This window comes from Denticeps clupeoides, chromosome 6 (genome assembly GCF_900700375.1).
Source record: "Denticeps clupeoides chromosome 6, fDenClu1.1, whole genome shotgun sequence".
NCBI classification, from domain to species: domain Eukaryota; kingdom Metazoa; phylum Chordata; class Actinopteri; order Clupeiformes; family Denticipitidae; genus Denticeps; species Denticeps clupeoides.
The window spans coordinates 21,701,654-21,726,770 of NC_041712.1; the positions used below are offsets into that span (position 1 = coordinate 21,701,654).

At 44.5% G+C, this 25,117-nt stretch overlaps 1 protein-coding gene across 7 annotated transcripts in view; it reads left to right on the top strand.

Moving 5' to 3' along the window:
- auts2a (activator of transcription and developmental regulator AUTS2 a) overlaps positions 1 to 25,117 on the top strand; it is a 200,335-nt gene that overhangs the window by 36,016 nt on the left and 139,202 nt on the right. For all 7 annotated transcript variants that reach the window (XM_028982705.1, XM_028982707.1, XM_028982706.1 and 4 more), the window contains exon 2: positions 12,898 to 13,002. In XM_028982705.1, the coding sequence (XP_028838538.1) occupies positions 12,898 to 13,002 (105 nt within the window). The remainder of the gene's footprint in view (positions 1 to 12,897; positions 13,003 to 25,117) is intronic.

Here is a 25,117-nt window from a genome sequence, read left to right on the forward strand (position 1 = left end):
GAGAGGTCACTGTCAGTGCCAGGATTCCACTCAACCAACCAAATGCCAGGTCAGTATCAATACTTTCTGCTACAGCACTGGCATGTTGTGTAACTTAAACAAAAACCGCACATTACTTGTGTAAATATACTTGTCAGGGAATTCAATTAATACAATATAAATAAATTAACACGTGAAATGTATTAATATGCTGTTACAATAACATATCTTCATGCAGCATATTCACCTTCATGTCTTAGGTCAGTAGTAGTACTATTAGTAGAAGTAGAGGTGGTGGTGGTGGTGGCCGCGGAAATGCCCGCAGTTCAACTTGAGCAAACAGGGCAGCCACAAGCAGACAGCCATCCGTAACAGGCAGGTCTTTCAGTTGATACTTTATTCATCTCTCTCGCTCTCTCTTCTCTCTTTCTTTCTCCTTCTCAGCAAATTGCTGCATGTAGGGTAACAGAAATCATTTGCTGTGTTTGCAGGGGGAACTGCTCCCCCGTCTTGCATCACACTGTCTGTTCTGACGAGAAGGGGCAGGGCACACAACGGAGACAAATGATTGGCCATCAGTCGTGATTTCCTCAATAGCCCAGCGGGGGGTGCAGGAAGTGAGGCTGCAGGTGGGAAAGTTGGGAGTAGATGGCATGCTGGGACGGAGATGGCTTTCTCCAACATGGTTGGATGGGGCACCACGGGGCCGAGAAATAAGAGATGGATGGAAAACGTGGGGCGAGAGATTGGCTTTGCCCTCGCTGCCATGCGTTTGCTGCAGCGCTCCCACAATGCCAAGCACTGAGGGGTTACTGAGCTGTAGGAATCAGAACTTTTATCCGATTGAGTAATTTCGGGCAACATGGTTTCATTAGGTGTGTGTGTGTTTCTGTGTGTGTGTGTCTAAGGAAGAAACAGGGCTAGATAAAGCTAGATAAATATTTTATTGTCATGGCAGTCTACCTGAGTGACAGGATGATCCTAAATATAAATCATCTCTAACAAAAGGGACTTTCAAATGCAATTACATAATATATCACAAATAATAATACATGTAAATGTCTCAATTGTTATTGAAATGTACTGATTTCCTGTATATTGTTTTTATATGTGTAGGGGTAATGTAGAGAAAATCTGAAGCTCTCCTCAGGACACATTCCCCCTTTACATCACATGTCGTGCAAATGAAGTGAATAAACGCTCACCATTAGTCTTCGGCGGAGCCAGGCAGCAGACCTGCACCAGGGATTATGAGATTGTCGATGAAGCAAAGCAGAGGAACTGGAGTTCTTTATTTAAAAGAGCGGCGAGTTCACCGCGTGGCGGGAAATTATATTGTTTTTCAGACACGACCCTCCCCACTACTGCGGGAAGCTGCTGATGGTGACGTGTGAGGAGTTCGCTCTGCTCCAGCAGAATCATTTTCCTATTGCTTTTCCACTTTTAAAAAAATATTTGTGTGTGTGTGTGTGTGTGTAGGTAAATGAATTTGATTGGCTGAGAGGAGTCTCACATCTCATTCCATTTCATTACATTGTTTACTTTGCTGAGGAACAGAGATTATCTATTTCATAGTGGATAATCATTCAAAATTTTCAACAAGTCTTTATTAGTGCAACAGCCATAAATAACCTTTTAAGGGGTTTTATTATTTATATCGGCTGTGTTAATACACTCATCCTTCTCACATGCTGTGTGATCCAGACACACTGAACCCAAAAACAGAATGGAGGAGAAAAGGTGTGTGAAATCTCCCCACTGTTTGGGGTCTGTGGAGGCTGTGTGAGGCCTGATACGTGAGTGCGTGAGTGTGGCTCTGGGTGGGTTTGGGGCGTGAGAGAGACACTTGCAGTAGGTGGAGCTCTTGTGTCGGATTTTGGTGCCAGAATGTGATCCACCTGCTGGTAGCAGACAGGACAGCTGCAGCATGTGTGTGTGTATGTGTGTTTGCACAATTGTGACGCTCTTGCAGGGTGTGGAGATATCCACGCCAATTTGGATCAGTTACTTTCATGTCAGTTATGTTCTGGTTTATTTTGAGCCTCTGTAATGAAATTAGCATAATTGAAATAATGCAGAATGTCACTTCATGTGAGGTGAACCTGTGTGGTCTACGCGCACACATTTATTTCTGCATGTGTGTGTGTGCAATCTTGTATGTGAGCAAGAATATTTGTGTGTGTGTTTACAGTAGCGTGCATGTAACTGTGCTTTATAGTGCATTAATGCTCATGCGTTATTTACGGCTTGTGACTGCGTGCCACATTTTTCTCCCCACTCCTTGACACCTTCTTGCACGAGAACAAACATACATTTCTCTTCCCAATCTCTCTGGCTCTCCCTTCCTCCCTCCCTGCCTGTCTCCTACCCTCCCTTCCTCCCCACAATCTACTGCAGGCCCTCCATTTCAGTGGCCTGTCAGCGCGCTTTTTCATTTGGCTTGTTGCTACAGGGGGCTCGACGCTGGCAGATTACAACTCTGCAGCCAGTCATTTTCCATTTATCTGAGTCTCTGTTCCACTGCCTACCAGCACCTCCCCGCGCCAAGCCCACCCCAGCCGCCCCCCCCCGACTCTCCCCTGCTCCCAGCAGCATCAATCGAGGCGCACAGCAATTCCTCAGACGCGCCCCCACACCCCCCTCCCCTGCCCATCTTTCCCCTTTCGATCAGTGAGAAAATTTAGCTGCCGAGCCCTGAGACAAAAAAGAAATATTGTGGCAGGGGAAGCGTTTAAGTCAGAGCAGGCAGACAGGGCTGTATTATTACTTAGGCCTCTGTCACTGCCGATGACCCGGGAGAGTGGAGAATATCGATCGCGTGTCACTCAAGGCATTCAGCAGATTGCATTGACAAAGCTTGTCGGGCCCTTTAATAGCAAGGTTAGCAGGCTTGGCCGGGGCCCAGGAGAAAACTCTAACTGTGGCCCATTACATGGTGGCTTTTAACCGTTCCCTCGACCCGGAGAGTGGATTGATAACAGCAAGGAAGTAATTTTACTCTCATAATTGCCTTCCTGTGGTTGACATTTGTGGCCCGAGAGCCTGTAAAAGAGAGAAAAGAGTGCAGAAATGCAGGAAAAGGCTGAGGAAGGGAGAGGGCCGGTAGAATTGTCTTGATGTATTTAGCGCACTTACGCTCATGAGCACGTACAAAAGAGAGCGAACCGGCCAACATGCGGCGCGCTGATCAAAACAAGGCAGACAAAAGGAAAGAACACAAAAAAAAGAAAAATCAGTCCCCAGCCGAAGTGATTTATGGTTTGAAGGAAGTCTATTACTGGCGAGGGGAAGCCCGGAGTGCAACACAAATACTGGCGAGGCCGAGGGCCGACGCACCTCCCCTGCCGACAGAGGCAAATGCGAAGAAAAAGGCCCGCTACGTACAACTTCGATTTCAACACCATATGTATATACGGGAGCTGCGAGCGCGTTTTAAGCGGCGCCGAGTGGCTGAGCTGAAATGTAACCGCTCCCCTGTGGGCTGTATGTTGCGGTGGTCACAGGTGGAGGAGTTGCTCCCCTGGGCCGCCGTGCTGCAGGTGCAGAGCGCCGTTTTCGGCAGTGTGTAAATCATGAAAGCCTTTACGTACTGAAAATGGCTTGCGTCCTCCATCACATGTCCTTACAGGAGCTGGGAATTTGTTCCTTAGAATGATGTTCCATATTCTATGTATACTATGTACTTCCTATGTAACACGTAACGTTTTTTTAAATTGCTCGTAATCTGGAGATACCATATGTCACTTAAAGCTTTGGTTCTCAAACTGTAGTTCTCTGGCTACCTCTAGTGGGACAGTAGACAAAATTTCCAATTGTGTGAACTCGTTAAATTGACCTGTATTTTGTTGCCAGTAATACTGGATTGACAAAAATTTTTAAAGGATAATTCATGATGCGTTGTTTTAAAAGCAGCTAGAACACTTGTGTTGTGGAGAAATAGAATTAATATTTTATTTTAAAACTTAATGGGTTAAGTTTAGTTATAAATGAGTTATATATATAACTCATTTATTTAGTTATAAATGAGTTATAGCTTGGGTTCATTGAAGTACGTGTGGTTTTCGTGACCCGAAGTGGGTGATCCCTGATAGGCCTGTTATTGCCAGGAATGGTAGGAGTCGGGAGGGGTCAGATGTCAGCAGCATTCCCACTAGTAAAATCTCGAGGCCTTTTGAAGGACGGCGCCTGTTTTTGCCATTAGGCTCCACCAGCCATTTTAATGTGCGGCTGGCTGCTCGCAAAGCACGGAGTGATGTGTATGGTAAATAATCCTTCTTAAAATGCACTAAGCCTATTCCAGCGCACAGCCCACACATAGCAAAGCCTCAGCAAAGCTTTTGTCTCGTGTGATTCTCATGGCAGACTAATTGAAGATGCGAGTTTCGAAGAGGCGGGTAAATTAGGAACGTTTCACAAGTAAGATTAGCCCCAGACAGGTGAGCTGCTGGGCAGCCAAATGGCAACCTTAGACCTCGCAGTTGGAGCCTTCCAGCCAGTCTAATCTGCTCCACCACTGGGGGCCAGTGGGGGACATGGAATAGGGAGCCAGCCAAAACAGGTCATGCAGCACACACACACACATCCTGTTCCTCGGGGCCTTTCCCTCGCTCTTAATGCCCCTGGGAGCCATGCCCAGTTCCCTGCTGCCTTGGCACTACGTGGTCACATTTACCTCTCTGCACACTTACCGAATGAGCTCAATGCTAATTTAACTAATGCAGACAACAGTATTATTCCCTGGCCCTGGCTCGCTGTCATTCTGCCCCAGAAGGACACTCTGGATCAAGCCAATCTGAGAAGAAGAGACGCTTCTCATTACCAAAGAAGCACCTGGTATTTTGTGAATAGGATTAGAGGCTCTGTTTAAACCGGTTGGAGAGAAGTTCTGAGCATTACAGAACAGGGCATTACAAGTAAACGAGTACATTTGTTGTGCAACTGACTTAAATAATCCTTGCAATTTGGAGCGCACGGGGTAACTATAGTAATTAGTAGGTTACTGCAACAGCTTTATGTAATTGAAAAAAGCACATTAAACAAATCAATCACAAATTTTGCTGTGCTGTGATAATTGAATTCCATTTGACTCCAGTTCTCACCTAATTAGACATTATTAATAGTTGATATGTTTCATGTGGAAATGTTGGTGAAATCCAATATCACTCCCACCCCTACCTGCAGTATGGAGGGACGGAAGAAAAACCATTAAGAGCCACGGAATGTGACACCGCTGGATCTGGTCCAGCAGTTGTCATGTCATTCCTCTACTCCAATGCAAATTTAACATCATTCCTTGGAAGCAGAGCTTCCTCAATCCAGTGCCAACATATCAGCCCCGTAGGCATGCAATGAATAGATCTTTTCTATCTTTTCCTGCTCTGCCGTCCATCTGCTGTACAACAAACTCTTTTTTTTTTATACTTAATTTTTACCATACTTAATTTTTTTTTTTTTTTTTTTTTGCATGCATATTTGTTAATGGCAGATGTTGACCATCATAAATGTTCAGAAATACAATAACCATAGAAAAGTTGTTTTTGGCTTGTTCCATCCTTGGCAGTGACCAAAGAAACCACGTTAATTTCAGAAAACCAAGGTTGTGATTTGAAACACGCTACAACAATACTGCAATATCAATTAATAAAGTATGAATAATTTTTTATATTAACTTGCTATTAACTGTTCTGTCACACACACAGTTGTGTTTCTCTGTGTCCTGAGCCCTGCAGTAATGGTAGAGATGTGACCTATTTAACTTGCCCTCAGCTCTGCCATTTCCAGCAAAGAGAAATAATATACACATATATACATATATATACGTATCCCTGTGTCTCTATATCAGACACCCCACACCCTCTCTTTCTGAGCGGTTCGGCCCCGACACTCCATTCCTGTAACATAAAAAGCCTCTTTTCCAAACTGGAAGCGTTTGTTTATCATATTACCGCCACACATAAGCCGCGCACAAGGCTTGACCCGGTGTTAAGTGTCCGCGCTAAATTTCATTGCCTCCATCTACTGGAAGGCCTGCCAATATACTGGCAGTGAATTCCTAGAGGAAAATAAATGGCAATAAAAAAGAGAAATGATAGCCCCTGCAAACCGAGATGGGAGTGCTTTTTTTTTTTTCTCCCCCTCCTCCCTGTTCCCCCTCTACTGTTGTCTCTCTCTCCCTCTCATTCCCGCTCCCTCGATCTAGCTCTATCTTATTCTCTCCAGGCCGATTGGAGAGCGGCGAAATGTGACTTGGCACAGTGTCGGGGGTTTAGTAAGATGGCGAGCTCTGAAAGCCGACTCTGTGGCTGCCACGGGGTTTTTTTGGGGGGAGGGGGCCGGGTCCTGGGAATAATATAATTAATTGCACACAAATTTCTCTTGATGAATAGTTATATGGCGATGAGCGCTGGGGACCCTGCGTGCTCTGCGTTCCAGCGGCCAACCCACTGCCCAGCTGCCGCGTGACAGAAAAGTGGCGCTCGGCCTCCACAACCCTGCTGCGTTGCCAGCGCTGCTAATGTGCTCGTTTTGTGCATGTGTGTGTTGGCTATTTTGCAGGCTAGACGTGCGTATTGGCTTTTATTGCCATGCTGGGCAGCATAACGAGGTGTTGTGATGTGATCAGAGAGGCCCACGGTCTCCAGTCACTCATTGAGACCCCGCCGCCTCCGCCACCCGTACCCCCCGCCGCCCAACAGCGCACTTCATTATTAAATCTGGGAATCGTCCACGTACGTCACGATCCTGGAGCGGACTGTTACAGAGCCATTTGTAAAAAAGCACATGGGGGCTTGGGCTGGCTGCGGGGCGGCGGGTAGGTAGCAGGGGCCGAGCAGGGGAGGGAGAATGGATGTTAAAAGCATATTGATTTGTCTGTAATGTCATCGTATATCAGAGGGCTGTATCTCAGTGGAGCCGTGGCCCCAGGCTGGGCCTTTGTGGCGGCTGTTGAGTAAACGATGCTCTCTGCGCGAGCGAAAAGGCTTCTGACAGCACGCCAGCCTGTGTTTTTAACCCCACCCCCCCACGTCCCACCCATTCCTCTACTCTATTCATCCAATGTGCAGGGTTCATTCGCCCCAGGGGGGGTGGTGTTGAGAGCTCTCGGTGTCTCTGTTGCTTTGTGATTCTGCCACATAATAATGTCCTTTAATCTGTGACTCGGGTTTGAGTCGGTGGGGGTTGGGTGTGCCGGGCCACTGTTGTTGTTTTTTTTCGCGCCACCACGACGACATTGTCTGACAAGGTCATTAGAGGTCTTGCTGTCACTTGAGCTTAATGGCTGCAGAGAGGTGAGTGAAATGGAGTGTTTCCATGGCGATGGCAGGACCTCGAGGGGGGGGTGGGGACGTGTGCAAGAGACACTGATGAAAGCTGCCATATTTTTCCGCCAAAACCGTGGGTGACATTTAAGTGACGCTGTCACTGGCGGACTTTTTTTGGGGGGGTGAGTACACTTGTCAAAAGGAGTGCAAATGAAGCAAGACAGAGGAAATGGGGAAGGGAGGTCCTCAGTTCTCAGCTTTTAGACTAAAGATCCTTGAAGCATAACATTGTCAGCATCTTAATGCTAAGCGCTGCCCGACATTACATTAAACAATAAAAATACACATTCAAGCCCTCGCGCTCGACCCCATGTCTGATTCCTTCTGACAGGCTGTTAGTTTCCATCGGGCATAACACTGGCTGCCTGTCTGTGGTGGTTAGGACCCTCACAGGCATATACAGGGTCACGGCAGGGCCAGCAGAGTTGGTCGTGCGACACAGGGGCTGTCCAAACGATGACGGGGGACTCTCTGCATCAGCAGAGAGTCCCCCGTCTTGTGACGACTCCTGCGCTCTCCTGTCACACGTCATTCATGTTACAAAGAGCCTGACGTACTTTAACCACTCCATACACATTACAGCCGATACTGTCCTGACCACTGGGCTCCAGTACCAGTAACCATAATTAATCATAACCATAATTATAAAAAAAAATTGCAGTGGGGCACAGATGTCATCAGGCAATACAGTTTCCATGAAGGGGTGTAGGTTGCCTTCAATAGTGTATTAGTAGGTGGTATGGGACATTGTAACATCTAAATGAAGTCTGGATCCAAGGGTGGCCCTCAGGTGTTTTTCCCAGAGCAACACACTGCCCCCACGAACACACATACCAATAATGTGTCTTGCTGCCATCACCTGCCTGGGCAAATAATGCACACACACCCATCCTTCCGACATCGGTCCGGGCCACCCTCTTTAATTACTCCATTTCTAATTCCCATTTTAAAGTGGATGTCAAGAATGACTGCTCGGACTGGTCTGTATCTACACAGCCTGATATGATGATGATCACCTTTCACAAGCATCAGTCAACCTATCACCCCAACACACATTTACATTTACAGCATCCAGCGCGACTTATCAGTAGTTACAGGGAAACCTGTATTAAGCCGCTGATTCCTTTGGTCACACAGGTAACAGGATTATTCCGGCTTTTTTAAACCGGTCCTTGCTCCGGCATTTTAATAGTCATTATGCAGAAAAAGCGGCCAAGCTGTGAAGGTGGCGGAGAGGAGAAATTTAAAAGAGTAGTCGCTGGAAACGCTGGGATTTGACAGTGCGGCAGGAAGCAGACAATTTATTATAAGCGGCCCAGCGAGCGAGTGGATTAACTATAAAACTTTCATGGTAGTCCCTCGGTGGCAAGCGGCCATAAAACTTCGCTGAAAGAGGGACTTGTTAATTTACTTGTTAAAGCAAATTAAAAATTTATAAGCGATTTTAGGCAAATGAGATTCTTTTTCATTGCAGCCCTTGCGGGATTCTTCTCCTCCTCTCCTGGATCCTTGGAGGACAGGTTGGCTGCGCCCGAAACACCACAGCAGAACAATAAAGACGCTAAATTGTTCCAGGTTTTTATTGCCGCTGTGCTTCACAGCTGCTGTTGTGCGTAACTAAGGGAAACCAGGAGCCAGTAGCAACAGAGTCCCGCAGGCAGGGTTTTTTTTTTTTTTTTTAAGGGCCAGATTGTTAGCGTACAGTTTAGGTGAAGGGGCCAGCGTGGGACGTAAAAACGTTAGCGGCCTTGCTTTTGTCTTTGATTGCTCTGCCTAGCCCCTGGGAATAGGTCAATAGACTTGTAAAATTCTTCCATAACGCCCGGCGAGCACTTCTGAGTAAGTGGGCAGAAAATAATTGAGTACACGTGTTAACGATAATCCCATAAAGCCTTCAAAGGGCACTAACCCCCCCCCACCCTTCTTCCCAGACATGCTCAGAGAACGTCCCCCCAGACTGCCTGTCCGCCATTTCTGCAACAAGCCAACTGCTGAGGGGGCTTTAAATAATACATTTTCATGTTATCGCGCCGCTTGGGCATCCCAACAGCGTTTTTCCCTCCACTGCAGTTTGGTAACCGAGCTGAACCGCGCCTCGCCGCAGCGTTAGCGCTCGCTATAAATGACGCCGAGTGTCGATGCCTCTGCAACGACCTCGCCTATATCCACCTTAGCCTTTACCGATTCAGAGAGCTGACGCAGACGCTCTGCGGAGATTGACGAGCGCTTTCAGGCCGCTCGCTCCTGCTGAAGCCGCAGCACGAACCTGGAACGAAAGCGCTGGGGGCGCGGCGCGCATTTGAGGTACAGTGGCAGTAAAAGTGCCTTTTGTGTGGCGTAATTGCGTAGTGCACACCTGAGTAACAGTAAATCTGAGTGCGCGCAGAGATACGAGCCGCAGTGAATTAGGGCGCGTTTACACTCCGCTCAGCGACACCAAGCGACATTGCGGCCTCGTCATTGGAGAGCCGTTCCTGCATCTTCTCTCTGGTGTTTGTAAAAGTGTTCTGTGATTGCAGCATTGTACAAATCGTAAAACATCCTTTAAAGAGCGCTTTCTTGAAGTTGGCTAGCTGGAGTGCTCGGTTGTAAACGTGTTTGTTTGACCTTTTTTTTAACGCGAAAAAATAAAAGGGGGAAAGGAGGAAAAATAGGAACCGAATGGCCTTCTGTGGTGCAGCTTCACATCAAAGAAATGGCAGCATAAATTAATCTTTAATGGTACGGAGGTTTCTGGACCCGTCGCTGCCAAGGAGCCATGCTGACTGCTGATTGAAAGCAGTTGTTAATTCTATACTTCAATAAATTCAGACTGAGGGGAGAGCGGGGGCTGGAGTGGGGGGGTGACTCTCCCTTAACGCAGAACAGATTGAGGGAAAACAAGACCTTACTGTGTGGAAATTGATGGCAGATGCACTTTTTGGTAGTTTAAATGTTTCATTAGATGCTAATGTCGTGCTGTGTTTTTAATTGTGGAGAAATTAGCCGCTGGAATATTAAAACCATCTGTTTGCCATCTCTGCTGGGCAGATCTTTGTTTGCCGGGGTCGTTAAAGCGGCTTATCCTTGTGCTGCGACTTGCAGCCTGGTAAAGTGTTAATTGTGGTTAGTGTAATTATGATTATGTGTAAACACGTGTGCACATACACACAGGTGCACACGCTTAAACACATTATTGCATTTGCACCGCACGTCGTGTGCTGCAGGGAAGTAGGGAGTTGGAATTCGGGAGCGACGTGAGACATTCCGATCGCAACGAAAGATCGGCGATCTGATTGAATGATAGGCCGCGCGAGAGGGACTTGGAGATTTTACCCGACTGCTTTGCTCTTGTGATTTATTCTCAGCTGAACTTCTTGATGATGGTAATTTATTGTGGCCGCTGGCATCGCTTCCCTTGGCTTAATACATTCATTAATCAAAGTGATAAAAATCTAAATAAATAACTCCATTCTACATCTACATCCCTAAAGATAGTACTCTGACTGGCTTTAAGAAATATTAAACAATATTTCAAACTAGATGAACTAGAATTACTTTCTAGTCAGGCATTTCAATTTCCAAATGTACGTTTGGAACCTCATGTGTATCCCCATTAATCCCATAATGATAATAATTATGTATATAGACAAGTCTGACCAAATACACAGTAATAATTACAACATTATTATAATGACATTATAATTACAATATATAAATATTGTTGCACTCCCTCTCATCTGTTATTGCATAACTAAAATCTGAAATGGAGTCATCTGAAATGCAACATGATTGATCGATTACGCTCTCCAAAAATACAATTTATATGTGGTGTGTGTGTGCATGTGTGTATGTATGTATGTATGTGTATATACACACACATTAAGTGTATGTGTGTGTGTGATATATACACACACACACTTAATCCATCGACCATGATGCATTTCAGATAACTCCATTTCAAATTTTAATGCAACATTGTTGACAATATTATTATACATTTATAGCATTGTGACAGTATAGTAGAGTAGAGAGTAGAGAGATTTAGCTTCCATGGAGAATTGCTGATGAATGAACAAGTATTGCCTGGCTTTCCTCTTCACTCCAAAAGGGAAGTGGGGGCCTATCAATTAAGGAAGATCAAACAGTTGCTGGTTTGAATACACCAAGGTATCCTTGATTGAAAATGGGATGATTGTCATTGTGATAAACAACACAGCACAACAGTGCTTCCTTGCGCACTAGGCCACTACTTGGGCAATGGTGGCCCAAGGTACTGTCCACTCAGTGGGTTAAATGCAGAGGACACATTTCATTGAGTGCTGTGTATTATAAATGCTGTGTATCCAGGAATCACATTCATTCACTTTCCTTGAAATGTTGCAGGTGTTGATTATGTCAGTGTGCAGAACATAGATATTCTCCAGGAGGAATTGGTCTGATCTGAAATCTGAAAAAACGTCCAGCGTTATTTCTTTGTAATTTTTCACCCTCATTCTCCCTGCCGTATCGCCTTGCGTCTCTATCTATTGTTCTCCGTCTGAGCCCTTATCATGGCGGGATGTTGGCCGAGCTCGCGGTCTCTCTTGTTGGCTGAATGATCCCGGCGAGACTGCTCCTTTCACATGGCTAATAGCTGCAGAAAAGGGGAATGGTTTCATTTTAATTACGTGGCTTCCTCGAGGGCCCTGCCTTGTCCACCCCCCACCCCTAAACCTCCTGAACCAGTCGATGGGAGGATTCTCTCGCTGTCATGATGTCACGCTGTCTTTTTTCTTTCCCCCCATCTGCCTCACTCCATCCCTCTACTCCTCGATTTTATTAGGCCAGGGCTAAAAAGAAAATTATGTCCCCGAAGAGAAAGACAAATACAGTGAGTGGCAGGGAAAGTGATGGAGTGGGGAAGGAAAGCAGGCATGGGGACGGAGTGAAATAGGGTCGGCTCCGGCCCCGGTGCAGTAAACTAGCCCCTGGTGCTAGGCAGCGGACTCTGCTTTTTCTATTAGGTGCCATTCCAGCCGTTTACGGCCGCGCTCCATTCCTCACCATAAAGCCACATTTTTATGTGCTTTGAAATGGAGCCTGTGAGGCTTTGGCAGCGGGGGCCGACCTGGAACGGGCCCGTCAGAGGAAGCCTCCCAGAACATAAATTGCCGATCCTTACGACAGCTGCCAGGGTTCTGGGAGTCAGCCGCCGGTTGTTGGGGAGGCTTTAGTAGGCTCAGATGTTTTTCTGGATCGCACATCCTCCTTGTCCTTTCTCTCCGCTCCTCTTTTATAGCCCCTCCGTCTGGGAAGCGGACACCTGCTGAGCCCCAGTGTGCTCCCCTCGGCTTGGCTTGGCAGATTCTCCTGGAGAAGAATGGGTCCCTTTTGATGTTCTGTTCCTGCACTTTTTATTTTGGAGAAATAAACGCTTCCTGTGAGATCATCTCTGAATGATGAATTTCACGTCCCGTCACATCGGAGTGTAATAAAGTCACTCCGTCCCAATGCCTGTCGCCAGAATTGGAGTGTGTGTGGAGAACTGCACTCCTCAGTGATGACAGTGCTTCTCCAACCTTTGAGAGATGCTTCGCCCCCCTCATGACAGGTGTGTGTGTGCTCTCTTTTTTAGCTGAAGTCGGGACAGAACAACTGCAAGGCCAGCGACAGCGAGAGTGTGAGCGGCGGCGAGTCTAAGCCGTCCGTCAGGAGCAGCTCCAGAGACAGACTCACGGACGTAAGTTACACAACCGAACGCCAGCCATTCTTCTGCCAGCACATGCAAAAAACACAATGTATGCCAACGTCTGTTACGCCATGGCTCATATCGACAAATGGACACACATTTGGCTTCACAACCCCAACCAGCCTCTGCTGAGTGTCCCTTATCCTCCGTTGCATTGAACAGCTGCTTCAGTATCCATGTTCCCACCATAAATAGCAAATAATCCTTGATTTCATGCCAGGTAATGAATGATACCACAATATTTTCACATATTTAATACAGTTAATATGAAAAGGAGGTTTTGAGCTGTGGTATCAGCGGTGGCCTAGCGGTTAAGGAGACTTGTGATCGTAAGGTCACAGGTTCGAATCCACCAAACGCCCTTTGTCCAGCCTCACACACTGCTACCAGGTACCTTTCATGGCTGCCCACTGATGGGATAAATGCAGGAAGATTTCACTTTTAGCTTATGATGGCCAAATTCATATATTGTAATAACACTAACCACAGACTAACACAGATTTATGTAAAAATTAGAACCATTTAGGTCTTTAGGCCACATTAGCATACTCATAATATTCAAATGATATGAATGCCCATAAAATTATTATGTTTTAAATCAGTATACTAGCCTGACCCAGTTCCATTATCATGAAAAAGGGCACATCCGTTTATTAACAATTCTATTATATGATTCCAATTCTGAAGCACGGTCGTATCTGCAATGAAACATTTTGTTTTGTTTTAAAATGGTTTTAAATGGTAGAATAGAACAATCCTAAACCTGCACAGGCTCATTAGCCCTTCATCTTCCCTCTGAAGCGTTCGGTGGGAATCTTTTTAGTGTTTCACTCAATCATGCCGACTGTCATACGTTAATTTAGCGAGGATTACCAAGCGATGTGCAGAACCACATTAGTCAAGAAAATGGGATAAATAATGTTTTTGCTGATTCGCTCTGACTCTTTATTGTTCCAATAAATTATGCAGCTGGCACTTCACTTTCTGCTTTTCCTCACTTTCATGAAATCAGATTATGGAGGTTTAGGTAAGTTTAAATTTAAGAACAACCTTAACAAACAATATTTATTTACACTGTCATTGGCTATTCGTTGCGTCCTCAGTAATTTGTCAATTTAAAGGACTGATGTGGGTGAACGCATTCTGAAGTATCAGTGTATCAGCTGTCTGCATGATAACATTCCCACTTACACGTTTTTTTTCTCATTAAAAGAGAAATATAATAAAGTAAACCTTGGGTGAGCCATTATTCAGGGATGTATGCTTATTTCTTTTTGCCTTTCTTGCTTACGTACCTGAAGCATTTCCACACAGCATCCCACAACCAGTCATGGAGAGAAAAGAATAACCTGTCACCGGATTGGCATGTGGCAAGATTACATTCAGAATGCAACGCCATTCTGTTCACTGCATGAGTAAAAGCAGGACTCAGCTGGTGGGAAATGACTGTTGAATCGATCAGAAGTTACAGGGCCTGAAAAATCAATTATTGCTGCTTTAACTATCTAGATCAAGTTATATATCTCACTTGGTAAGTGCCTATAGTGTTGCCTTTTGCTTCAGAACTTCTTGCCCATAGAACACACAACTTGCAGTTTATTGGCACTGTTAAACAAAATATGTATAAATGAAATACATTCTAACTATATTTATTGTGTAATGTGTTCCCATGCTGGCCCACAATTATTGAATGCCACATGTCCATGGACCTTTGGTTTCTGATATGAGGCTGGGTCTGCTCTTGAAGTTTTTTGTGGTTTTCTGCTCAGAATCTACAGTGGAGCTATCGGATATTGGCCGTAATTAGAACTGTCAGTCGGAGGGCGCGGCAAGCCGTCGAGAGAGACATGGCGGAACGAGTGGGGCGAAACGGTTCCTGCGTGTAACTGTGGGATGCTTGGCCAGGCATGAAATGAAATAAGTAATTTGATGTTGACATCAAAAATTGAAATGATACCTGCTGGTGCTTGTCACGCTGCTGTGAGGCGTAGAGACCGAAAGTGATGGAGGGAGGGAGACAGGGGGAAACGTCCAAGATAAACAGTGTGTTCCCACAGAGCAGGTGTACCACTGCAGATAGGCCCGGGTAAAGAGAAAGTCAACCCTGGCCGAGTCGCTCAGCGCCTGGTTCCTGATACATTGAATTATGTTCCAGTAAGAAATTCAAGGCCTGTTTATTCACGGACCCAATACCTGTGTTTCCATTTTCTGGAACGTTCCAATGCAGATCAGGACCTACACATGAAAAATATCGAAATCATCAGGAGCATAATAAGCAGCTCAGAAACCACAATCAGAATTTAGTTGAAAAGCGCTTTTTACAGTGTACATTGGCACAAAGCACCTAATGTGAATGAGATATGCACTCAGAGCCTCTAGTGAGCCACCTGAACGTGACAGTAGCACAGAAAATCCCAGAGAAGCTTGGAAAATACCTTGAGACTCAGCTCAACTCAATCCTCCTCTGGTCAGCACTGGTTAATAACTACAACTAAATAAATTATTCATAAAATAAATTCATGCATTGCAGGGTGTATTGTATTGTTTTTCGTCCTTGTCCTAGTGTGTAGACCAGCCAATGTTTATATGTTTCAGGGGAATTCAGACTTTGCACCAAGGCCTCATTTTTTTCTGTTTATTCCCATGGGCCAAAAGCAGCAAAAGCAGATCACTGAGTTTATCTGCCACAGAAGTTTCCAGAAGCAGCCCTCGGGGCTCTGAGGGGAGCTGCTGAAAGGCTGCCTGTTTCGGGAGCCTGTTTTTTTTTTTCCTGACATGCCTCTTTAGAGTAACACTTTAAGTGGGCCCATCGCAGGTCCTCGGGGGCGACACAATGAGTCCCGCCCTTGCCTCGCCGTGAAAACCCACTTCACACATCATGGGAGGTGAGAGCCAGCGTTCCCTTTTTTAGTGGAGATGGAAAGCGGGATGAGATTGGAGGGGGTGGAGCATGAATAAACTTTCAGTTCACTTTCAGGATCACAGACCATCATTTTCATCTAATGAGTATCTCACAGGAAATTGACCTTGCTTGCTGAGGATGTGCAGAACTTCTGAAAGTTTTAAAAAATCCATTCATTCAAATTTTAGGCCTTAAAACGTCTTAAATTATTTTCTCTTGCACATGCACACTTCTACATACTACAGTCCTGTGTAGTCTTCTTCATGCTGAATTTGAGTGTCTTTTCTATCTTGTTGCTACAAAGTCATTGCATTCAGAAATAATCTTTTCAAAGGCTTTACAAAATGGTAAAACCAGCCTGTAGAGCTACACACACACACGTCTTACATGATCATCAAAGTAAATGTGGAGCAGGGTGGTGTTGAGTGATCCGGACCGTTCGTTAGACACTAACCTTGCATTAATGATGTTTGTTGAAGGCTTCCCCTCACCCCATGCCCTTTGACCCCATTGCAGATGAAACAGATAAACATCCACCCTGCCCTCTGTGGGCCTGCTCAAGAGCAAGGGTCACCAAAGGTCACCCCTCCTTTCCTCTCTTCTACCCCCCCCCCTCTCTCTCTCTCCAGCTTCCCCATCTCTCCTTGCCTTCCCTGCCACCTCATTAGGCTGACAAATCGTGCATCAGCCCCAGTCGGATACGCCCTGTCCCCCCAGTACCCGGCTAAATTGGCAGGATTTCGGCATTTGTTCTGAAGCCTCGGGTCCCCTTCCGGGACCGTTTGAAGCCGCCGGGGCCATATCCCTCCCCAGGCAGTGTGTGTGAGCTCAGGGCAGAGGCAGGAGGGGAGGAGGCGAGGCTGAGTGGGTGGCGAAGGAGAGAGGGGGATGAATCACGCACATGTGTTTAGTCTCTGCGGCAGGGGTGAAATGCCATCATTACCCGGCTGCCTATCAAATAAATTGGCAATTACGGGGCTCAGGATTCGAGTAAACAGCACGTTAGGTGCCCCTCTCTCTCTCTCTCTCTCTCTCTCTCTCTCTCACTCTCTTTAAAGCTGTATGTGTGTGTGTGTGTGTGTGTGTGTGTGTGTGTTCACATACTGCAAATGCCAATCAAAGCTGATACTGTCGCTGTATAAGCCCAATGACAAATGTGGACAGAGGGGGTGAAAATGAATTCTCCTTCTATATGACAATATAAATTCCCAAATAAACAATAAATATGTTTGGAGCACCGAATTTGACCACTAATCTCCAATCTCTGTGTGTGTTTGTGTGTTCCCTGACTAGTGCCTTGTCGGTAGCACTAGTCATGTTACTATTGGGTTGGGTCTCTATGGAGACCAGGACAGAGAGACCTCCCGGTTCCTCAGTTTACTGTTCAGCATTCGGCCACCACTTGCTGAAATATTTATAGCCTATTGGCAGACTGCAGCATCAGAATTGAATGTGTCAGGGCGACTCTCCACCTGCCCCACTAACACCAAAGATTCTACATAGGCGGAGCTTCAGCAGGTAAAGTCATTGGCAATCGTCTTTAACTGCCCACCTTCAGCACCCATTAAAAAAAGTAGGCAGTTTATTATACAAATCAGTAGGTTTAGGATCAATGCATTCTTGCATTGTCAGAAAAATCAGGTTTGGGCTCATGAATTGATGAACTCTAACTCATATTTGTCATATTTGTTAGCTAAGAAAACTATGCAAACAATGCCTATAGTTTTTGTGTCACCCCCTTGTGGTCTCCAAAAGCAATTATTCCACAGTATGTTAAAACAAAGGTCATTGCATGCAGTGCTATGAGCATTAAAATATGTGCATTTGATGAATGACGTAAATTTAGTCCTTAGTTACGCCCTGGGGCCCCCTCCGTGTTCTTGTTTGGTGGTTTCTGTGGGGAGCGCACTCATGCCTTTCTTAAGCTTTTTTCTCCCTGACTCTCAGGACAGACTCCAGCAAGAACAGCCATTTCCAGCCCAGTGGCTTTTAGAGTAATGCAGGGCTTTGTGCTTTTAAAATCCTTCTTGCATGTGGTAAAACAATCCAGACTGTGTAATTGCTGCTATTGAAACAGATTTATGTCATATAATATAGATGTTGTTTTTAAAGATTACTGTTATTATTTCATTTGCAAGGCCATTTAGAGAGGCCTCAACCTTTGTCTGATGGGTTCATGTTTTTTCTAGATTTTCCCCCCCCTCCTTCTCCCATGTTGTTTTTGAAACTGGATCTTCCAGTCACTGATGTTTTTTTCTATTTGCCTGTTTTTCTAAGAGCCGTTTGAAGCGTGTCGTGCATCTAAACTCCCATCTGCAAGATAGGATTATTTTTTGACGCGCTTCTAGTAATAAGGTCAGCATCCTGTACAAGCCTAGATATGCCGACCAATTTGCTTTGACATGAAAGTCATAATTGCTTCCATCAATTATCGCTTATGAGTCTCTCTCTCGCTCACTCTCTATTCCCGTTGCTCTTTTTTCCTGTCTCTCTCATAATTTCAAATCTTTCTTAGTAGAGAGACAGACTCTGGAGCATGTTACCTATAATTGGCTCATTATCGTGGTGTAGCGGCATCTGCACTCTGCAGCCGGAGTTTGGGTGAATTGCGAGGTGTTATAAAGGTGTATTACTGGTAATAATGACAGGTTTGGTGTGATCTTCAAGAAATAACTGTGTGGCCGTAAATTGGCCCTCGTCTCTTGCCCCGTGTGGCTTTGCAGGACTACATGCCACCCCCCATTGTCAGCCAATCCTTTTACAGCCATGCAACCCATATCTGTTGCCCCAGGCATACAGTCTGTGACAAGCTTTTTTTTTTTTTTAAATTGAGGCAACCGCACATTTTAGAATACGTCTCGATGCATGGAAGTCATTTTTTTTTTTTACATTTTGGTTAGGTGAGCATTGCATTTTTAACCAGATAACCTCATTGGCTGTATGCATGTGGTTCAGACGTCATTAGCACCTCCAGTGGACTTGGAGGACATTCCTTCCCTTCCTGTCGCCGATGTGTCTCAGGCGACAGGACTGAGGCGTGTGGAACAGCTTGTGACACTCAGTGACGGGGCGGTCGGCCTGCATTATGGCTTGTCTCTGCCGGGCTGTCATTACCCCACAGCGAGCTGTCCATCAGCCACCTGGACATCAGCCTCTAATGTTCCTCCACAAGCTCAGCTCACTGTTAGCATGGACATTATTGTGCCTCCATGCTCACCGGCAGCATCATGTCTAACCTCCTGATTATACTCATCATGTGCAACCGTGGCATCAGTGAATAACACCAAAGCTGTACTTATTTTGAAGCATGCCGTCAAATGCTGAGGCTAATATAAATAAATAGGCCTAAATACACAGACAAAAACTAACTCAAATTTCTAAGGGGCCTCGTAATTCAGTGTCATATAAGGATGGTATGGGTGGTAGTAGACTACCCCACTTACTACCCTTGTGTGCCTGATCAAGACACTTAATTCTGAGTGTCTCCAAGAGGACTTAACTACTGATTCTAGGGCGCTTTGGATGGAGCCGCCTGCTATACAAAATGACCCTCATGGTCTGCAAAAGATATGATATACATATGAATGTCATACATATGTCAGTCTACTAGAAATTCTGGTTCATTCCACGTTGTGACATAAACAAACTGAGAAGATAGCATGCCAATCAGGAGTTGGTATTTTTAACATTCTTACAAAACTGTTAATATGCATGTTATTATTGTTAATATCTTGTTATTATTGTATTTAAGTTTTTTTTTTTATCTGAAGATGTACTCAGGCTGCTTCAATGTGGCTTGCCCGGCATGCTTTATTGTTGCAAAGACTCTAGCAGGCTGCACCCATTATTACTTATGAGTAAGTACAGTGCACTTTAATGGATGTATTTTTTTTTTTTATGTGAGGAAAATAAAAGCTGCCCACGCTCGATCAGACACAGACACACAATACACTTTCTTACTCTGGAGCGTCCCTGATGGCATTGTGTGTCATTGAATGGGAGGTTGAAAGTATCGAGCATTTGACTCGCTTCCATGTGTTTGCTGGAATTACAAGAACAGGCGCCGAGCGAATCCATTGCTTGCCAGGACAGCCGAAACTGTGCCAGCTCTTCCTGTTTTAGGGCTTTCGAAAACAAATCCACGTCCTTGTCAGTCTGACTGAAATGGATGAATTACAGCAAGAGAGAGAGACTCCGGTCAAACTGAATCATCTTCAATGCTAAAAGTCCTTTGTCTGCCGGTCTACTGATTTGTAGATGGCATGTGGCGCTGTAATCTCTGCACTCTAATTTTCACTGACGTGCTCCAGCTTTTCATTCAGTGTGTGTCATGTGTTATGCATGCTAGGGTCCTTTCTTTAGGGTGTCTTGAATAAGTGGTTCTCGTGAGAATTTTCTCTGCAGAGGGCCCATTCTGATTGGATGCAGCACAGGATCCACGGAGTGACACAGCCGCAGTTGCCATAGCGATAGGAGCACAGTGCGAAGACTCATATGATTGTTCACATGCTGCTATAGGAACACTTCATTAGACAGTAGCTAGCGAATAACACTCTTTCCGTTGCTCGCCCTCCATCTAAGCCGGTCTGTCTGTTTGTCTGTCTGACTGAATGAATCATGGTGCTTTTATTAAGAAAGAAGAAATCAGAATCAGCGTTTTCACCAAAACATGCTTGATGGTCAAAGGTCTACTGTCAAGGTTGTCTAGAGTGATGGGGGATGTTTTCTCTTTTTTTCCACTGTCACAGTCGTTTCATGTCTGTGGGCGAGTTTACAGAGCTGAGGTAGAGGCGCTGAAAGGAAACTTGTGTACTTTTCATATGTGCTGCCTGAGGGGCTGCGGAGGGGGAACAGGGGAGATATAATGAGAAACAGAGAGAAGAACGTTTTTGTGTGTGTTCCAGGAAGGTCCCGTGATTCAGTGACTTCTCATTGAATATTTGCCATTCCATTTGAAAGATATGATGGCAGCATCCAGGGATCTGTTATTACAGTTAATTAGCGGATGTAAAAAGCTTTTCTTATGCAACTGTAATGGAATTCTGACAGCAAAGTGAACGTTCCCTCTGGATCTCTACTGTGAACCAACATGTGTAAAAAGTCTGATTGCATTTACTTATTTATTGCAAAGACTTATTTAGTTAATTGCTATTGTTATTCATCCTCATTATTGCAAATGTTCTCAAATTTCTTCCAAACAGAGAAGTGAACGTGAACTTTTATATATGTTTGTTACACATGAGAAGTGAACAAAGCTTTGAATTTGGTACACACACATCCAAGGCACCAGCAAAATGACGTGCTCTAGTATAATGGAGACATGTATGAAGTCAAACTATGCATATGTTCATCTTCTTTATATTTGACTTGCTATTTTAATGGTTACATACACACACTTGCACACATATACATAAATGCATTCATTATCAAGCAAGCAGGCAAGTAAGTCTATTAAATTATACTTTCAGATGGTTCCACACTTGTTATTTCCCTCAAGTCACAGGATTAAGTCAAATAAGGAAGGAGAATGAAATTTCCAGCAGTGAAAAGTGGACAGAAAAAGGTAGGAGTTCATGAGCAGAGAAATAAAAATTTCATTTGTTTTCAGCCCCACGGGACCAACACAGGGTATTCCAGTGAATAGAGGCCGTTATGAGAAATGTAAGCCCCCCGCTACACCCACCACTCCCCCGCGTCAGGGGATGTGCTTTTAAGGCACACTTATCCATCTGCCATCTCCATGTCATACCCCAGGAATCAGTCGGATGGCCGCTGCGGTGTGGTCTTTATAATGCAAGTACATCTTCTTCTCCAGGCCTCCTACCAGCGCCCCTCATTTCCCTGCTCGTGCTCTGAGGCCCGGCTTTGTGCTCTTAATGTCCCTGCATTTCCTCCAGCTTAATCATGCCTCATTTGGATCCCCTTTTGCCTGCAGGCTGTATTTTGTCTGGAGAGATTTTCTACTCTCTTATTTCCCCTCCCTTGCCGCACATTCTCAGACGCTAGTTTGCAGCTGTGAAGACATCCAGCAGAGCTAGACGGGCCCCAAATTCATATTTAATCACCCTGCATTTCATTTCACTTTCTGTTTAAGCGTGGCTCCAGCGAGAAATGCATTTCTTATCTCTTATATTATTCCTCGTGATTGCAGCGTTGAGTCAGAATGTACTGGTTGAGATATTTTGTATGTTTTGCTGGTGGTTTTTGCATAGCTTGTTAGCGTGTATCGTTTCTTGAAACTCTCCGTTGTGAGAAATTCTTATTTGCTGCCTCTGAAGGGACAGGGTGCTGATTAGAAGAAATGGACACCTGCTGTGTCTCTCAGGTCAGATGCCAGATCTTAAGAAGATGTGGTCTACAATGGGGTGGCCTTCAAAGACCACATTCTTCAAAGGCTGCAGGCTCTGAGTGTTGTTAAATGAAATGATCTAGCCTATGGAAAATGCCTTGTTTAAATGAGCAACTCCATTGCATCATGGGATGCAATGGTCTGCAAAATATTGGGAGATCAGGTCGATCCGTCATGGACGAGGTGAAGGAAGAGAATTTCCTGGGCTGCAAATGGTGGAGCCTTCACATTGATCTTCACATGCTGCTTCAGAAGGTTGTTATCACTGAAATAGCCATGGAGAACATGGCTAGAAAAACCTATTGTAGGAACAATATGATATGGTTTGTTATCCAAAATATAACACTTTTTTTCTCTCATTCAAAACTGTGACATTACTAGAAGAAAAAAAATCATCAAACGACTCAATCCTTTGATCTTCAAAAGCAACCGTCTTATTTTACCTAACAGTTCTACTTGAAGGCTAACAAATACAGATGGACTTTTTTGCAAAGAGGCTTTAAAATGTCCTTTTTATCCCTCTCCTCAGTGTTTGAGCTGTGATGCAAATGAGATGGTTCTTAGCGGCAGTTTTTAATATATTCAATCAGTATTTATGTATTCGTGTTGTTTCTCTTTTGTGACCTGAAATGGTTTATTAGGTTAAAAATGCTGTCTAATTAGACACTAATACATTGATATAAAATGTGTTCTAATAAAAGGTTATTTCAGGTGAATTCCTTTGCAAAACTGACAATTGCTGTTGTTATTTAAAGATAAATTCATTGTTGTTCAGCTGGCCATGTGACGTGTTCTATTTTCATTATACAGGCCAAACCACCTCAATGGCAATTTTTTTGATAATGACCCAGATATTAAACAAGTGTGCACCATAAGAGGATTTGTGTTCTGGCGGATTCACGCATTCACCAACTGATGAGATGCAACTCAAATCCCATCTGCGGGTTCGATCCTAGAAATCATTGTCAGATAAGTCCTCAAAGCATCCCATAATGCAAAAACAGCAGTCTTGATGCTCCTGGACACTTTATATGTATGTAGATAAGGCAGAAAGACAAGGAAAAAAAATTAAGCATAATGTAAACATGTAAGCATACGAGTATATAACCATATGAGTGGCTATTTGTGAGTGGGAATGTATCCCTGGGCCAAGACCAAATGATTAGGCATACAAAAAAAAAATTTATTCCACCTTACAGGATCAAAGGCCTTTTAGTGTCAAGCAGAATAAGGAGCTCTGATGTAAGTAGATCTGAGGACGTGTAGTATGTTGGGCGATGTGTGTCATCCTTGAACCCTGTCTTTTTGGGTGGGTGGGTGGTAGTAGCCTAGTGGGTAACACACTCGCCCATGAACCAGAAGACCCAGGTTCAAATCCCACTTACTACCATTGTGTCCCTGAGCAAGACACTTAACCCTGAGTGTCTCCAGGGGGGGACTGTCCCTGTAACTACTGATTGTAAGTCGCTTTGGATAAGGGCGTCTGATAAATGCTGTAAATGTAAATGTAAATAGATGATTCACACAGCTTTTTGAAGGATTCAGTCTGGTGCATATTGATTATATAAAACAGCCCTAGATGTTTTGCTATTATCGTTGCTTTAAATCTGGATGTCGACTCTGTTGAAGATTGTTAGACTGTGGGAGTCTTGTCCTTTAGAATCAATTATGTTGAAGAATTCCAGGACATGTAGATTCAACAAACCAAAGGTCCTGGACCTTCACAGATTGAGAACATTGAGAATTAATAAAACAAGTGAATTACGAAGAGGAGGGTTTTGTTATGTCATTGTCTCTAGATAAACTGATTGGATTTGACATCTTGTTTGAAGCCTTTGCTTGAAGCCTTTTATATCACATTTGGGTGCTTATACACATTCATGATACACAACTTAAACATCTCCAACCAGGGGAATTCTAGAAAGCAGAGACTTAGAAGTCTGCGACTTTGACTCGAGTTGTGCTTTAATCTCACAAACATTGACATGAGCCTGGACTGAGACTCGTGAACTCTCTTTATTTCATGTCATTAGGAGTGAAAGTAAGCTAAAAGATTGAGAAGCACTGCTGCCTGACAAAAAAAACTGCATTCAAAGGAAGCAAAACACATCTGCTAAGAATGTGCCATTTGAAACTAATTTTATAATATCCTCATCAAATGCTTCTAAGTCACTCCAAACTAGATCTGAACCATCTGTGCAGCGTTTTTGATCTGCAGCTCTTCGTGAATGCATTGCTTCATGCTGTGTAACACATGCAGACAGCCACAGATAACAATGCTGACCATGGTGAGAACAAGCTCACCAGGTGCTGTGGTTACAGTACCTTCACGCAGATCAAGAACAGGTGAACACGGCCAGATAGGTCAGTCCGTTGGCCATGCATAAGGCCAGGTACTGCTAGCAAACAAATCAACGAGTTGTATTAATGTTGGCCACACACATTGGTCACAGTTTTTTTAGAGTTACATTTCAATCTGTGTTTGAGATTGGACAGATGGACATTAGTTAAGTGAAAAAAAATAGAGACTTGACTAGTCTCTGCTAGGACAAGTCCCTCACAAGTTCATGCTGCTTTTAACCAGTCAACACAAAAATCACAATCCTCTGATCTTCTGGAGCTTCACCCTTCTTTGTCTGGTCTAAATTTTTTAGTTTGGCCTTTTTCTTTTGGCGTTGGCTGTGAATGAATTGTAAGTAGCAAGCTATAAAAGAATGAGGCTTAAATTCTTAATTGAGTTCAGTGCACTTGTGAACACAAAGGTCTGTTCATTTCAAAGTTACATTTCTTTGCTCGCCAGGAGTTGACTAGAGAAGGTATGCGCTGGCCAAGATTTGGACGCCTGCCTGGCTTGG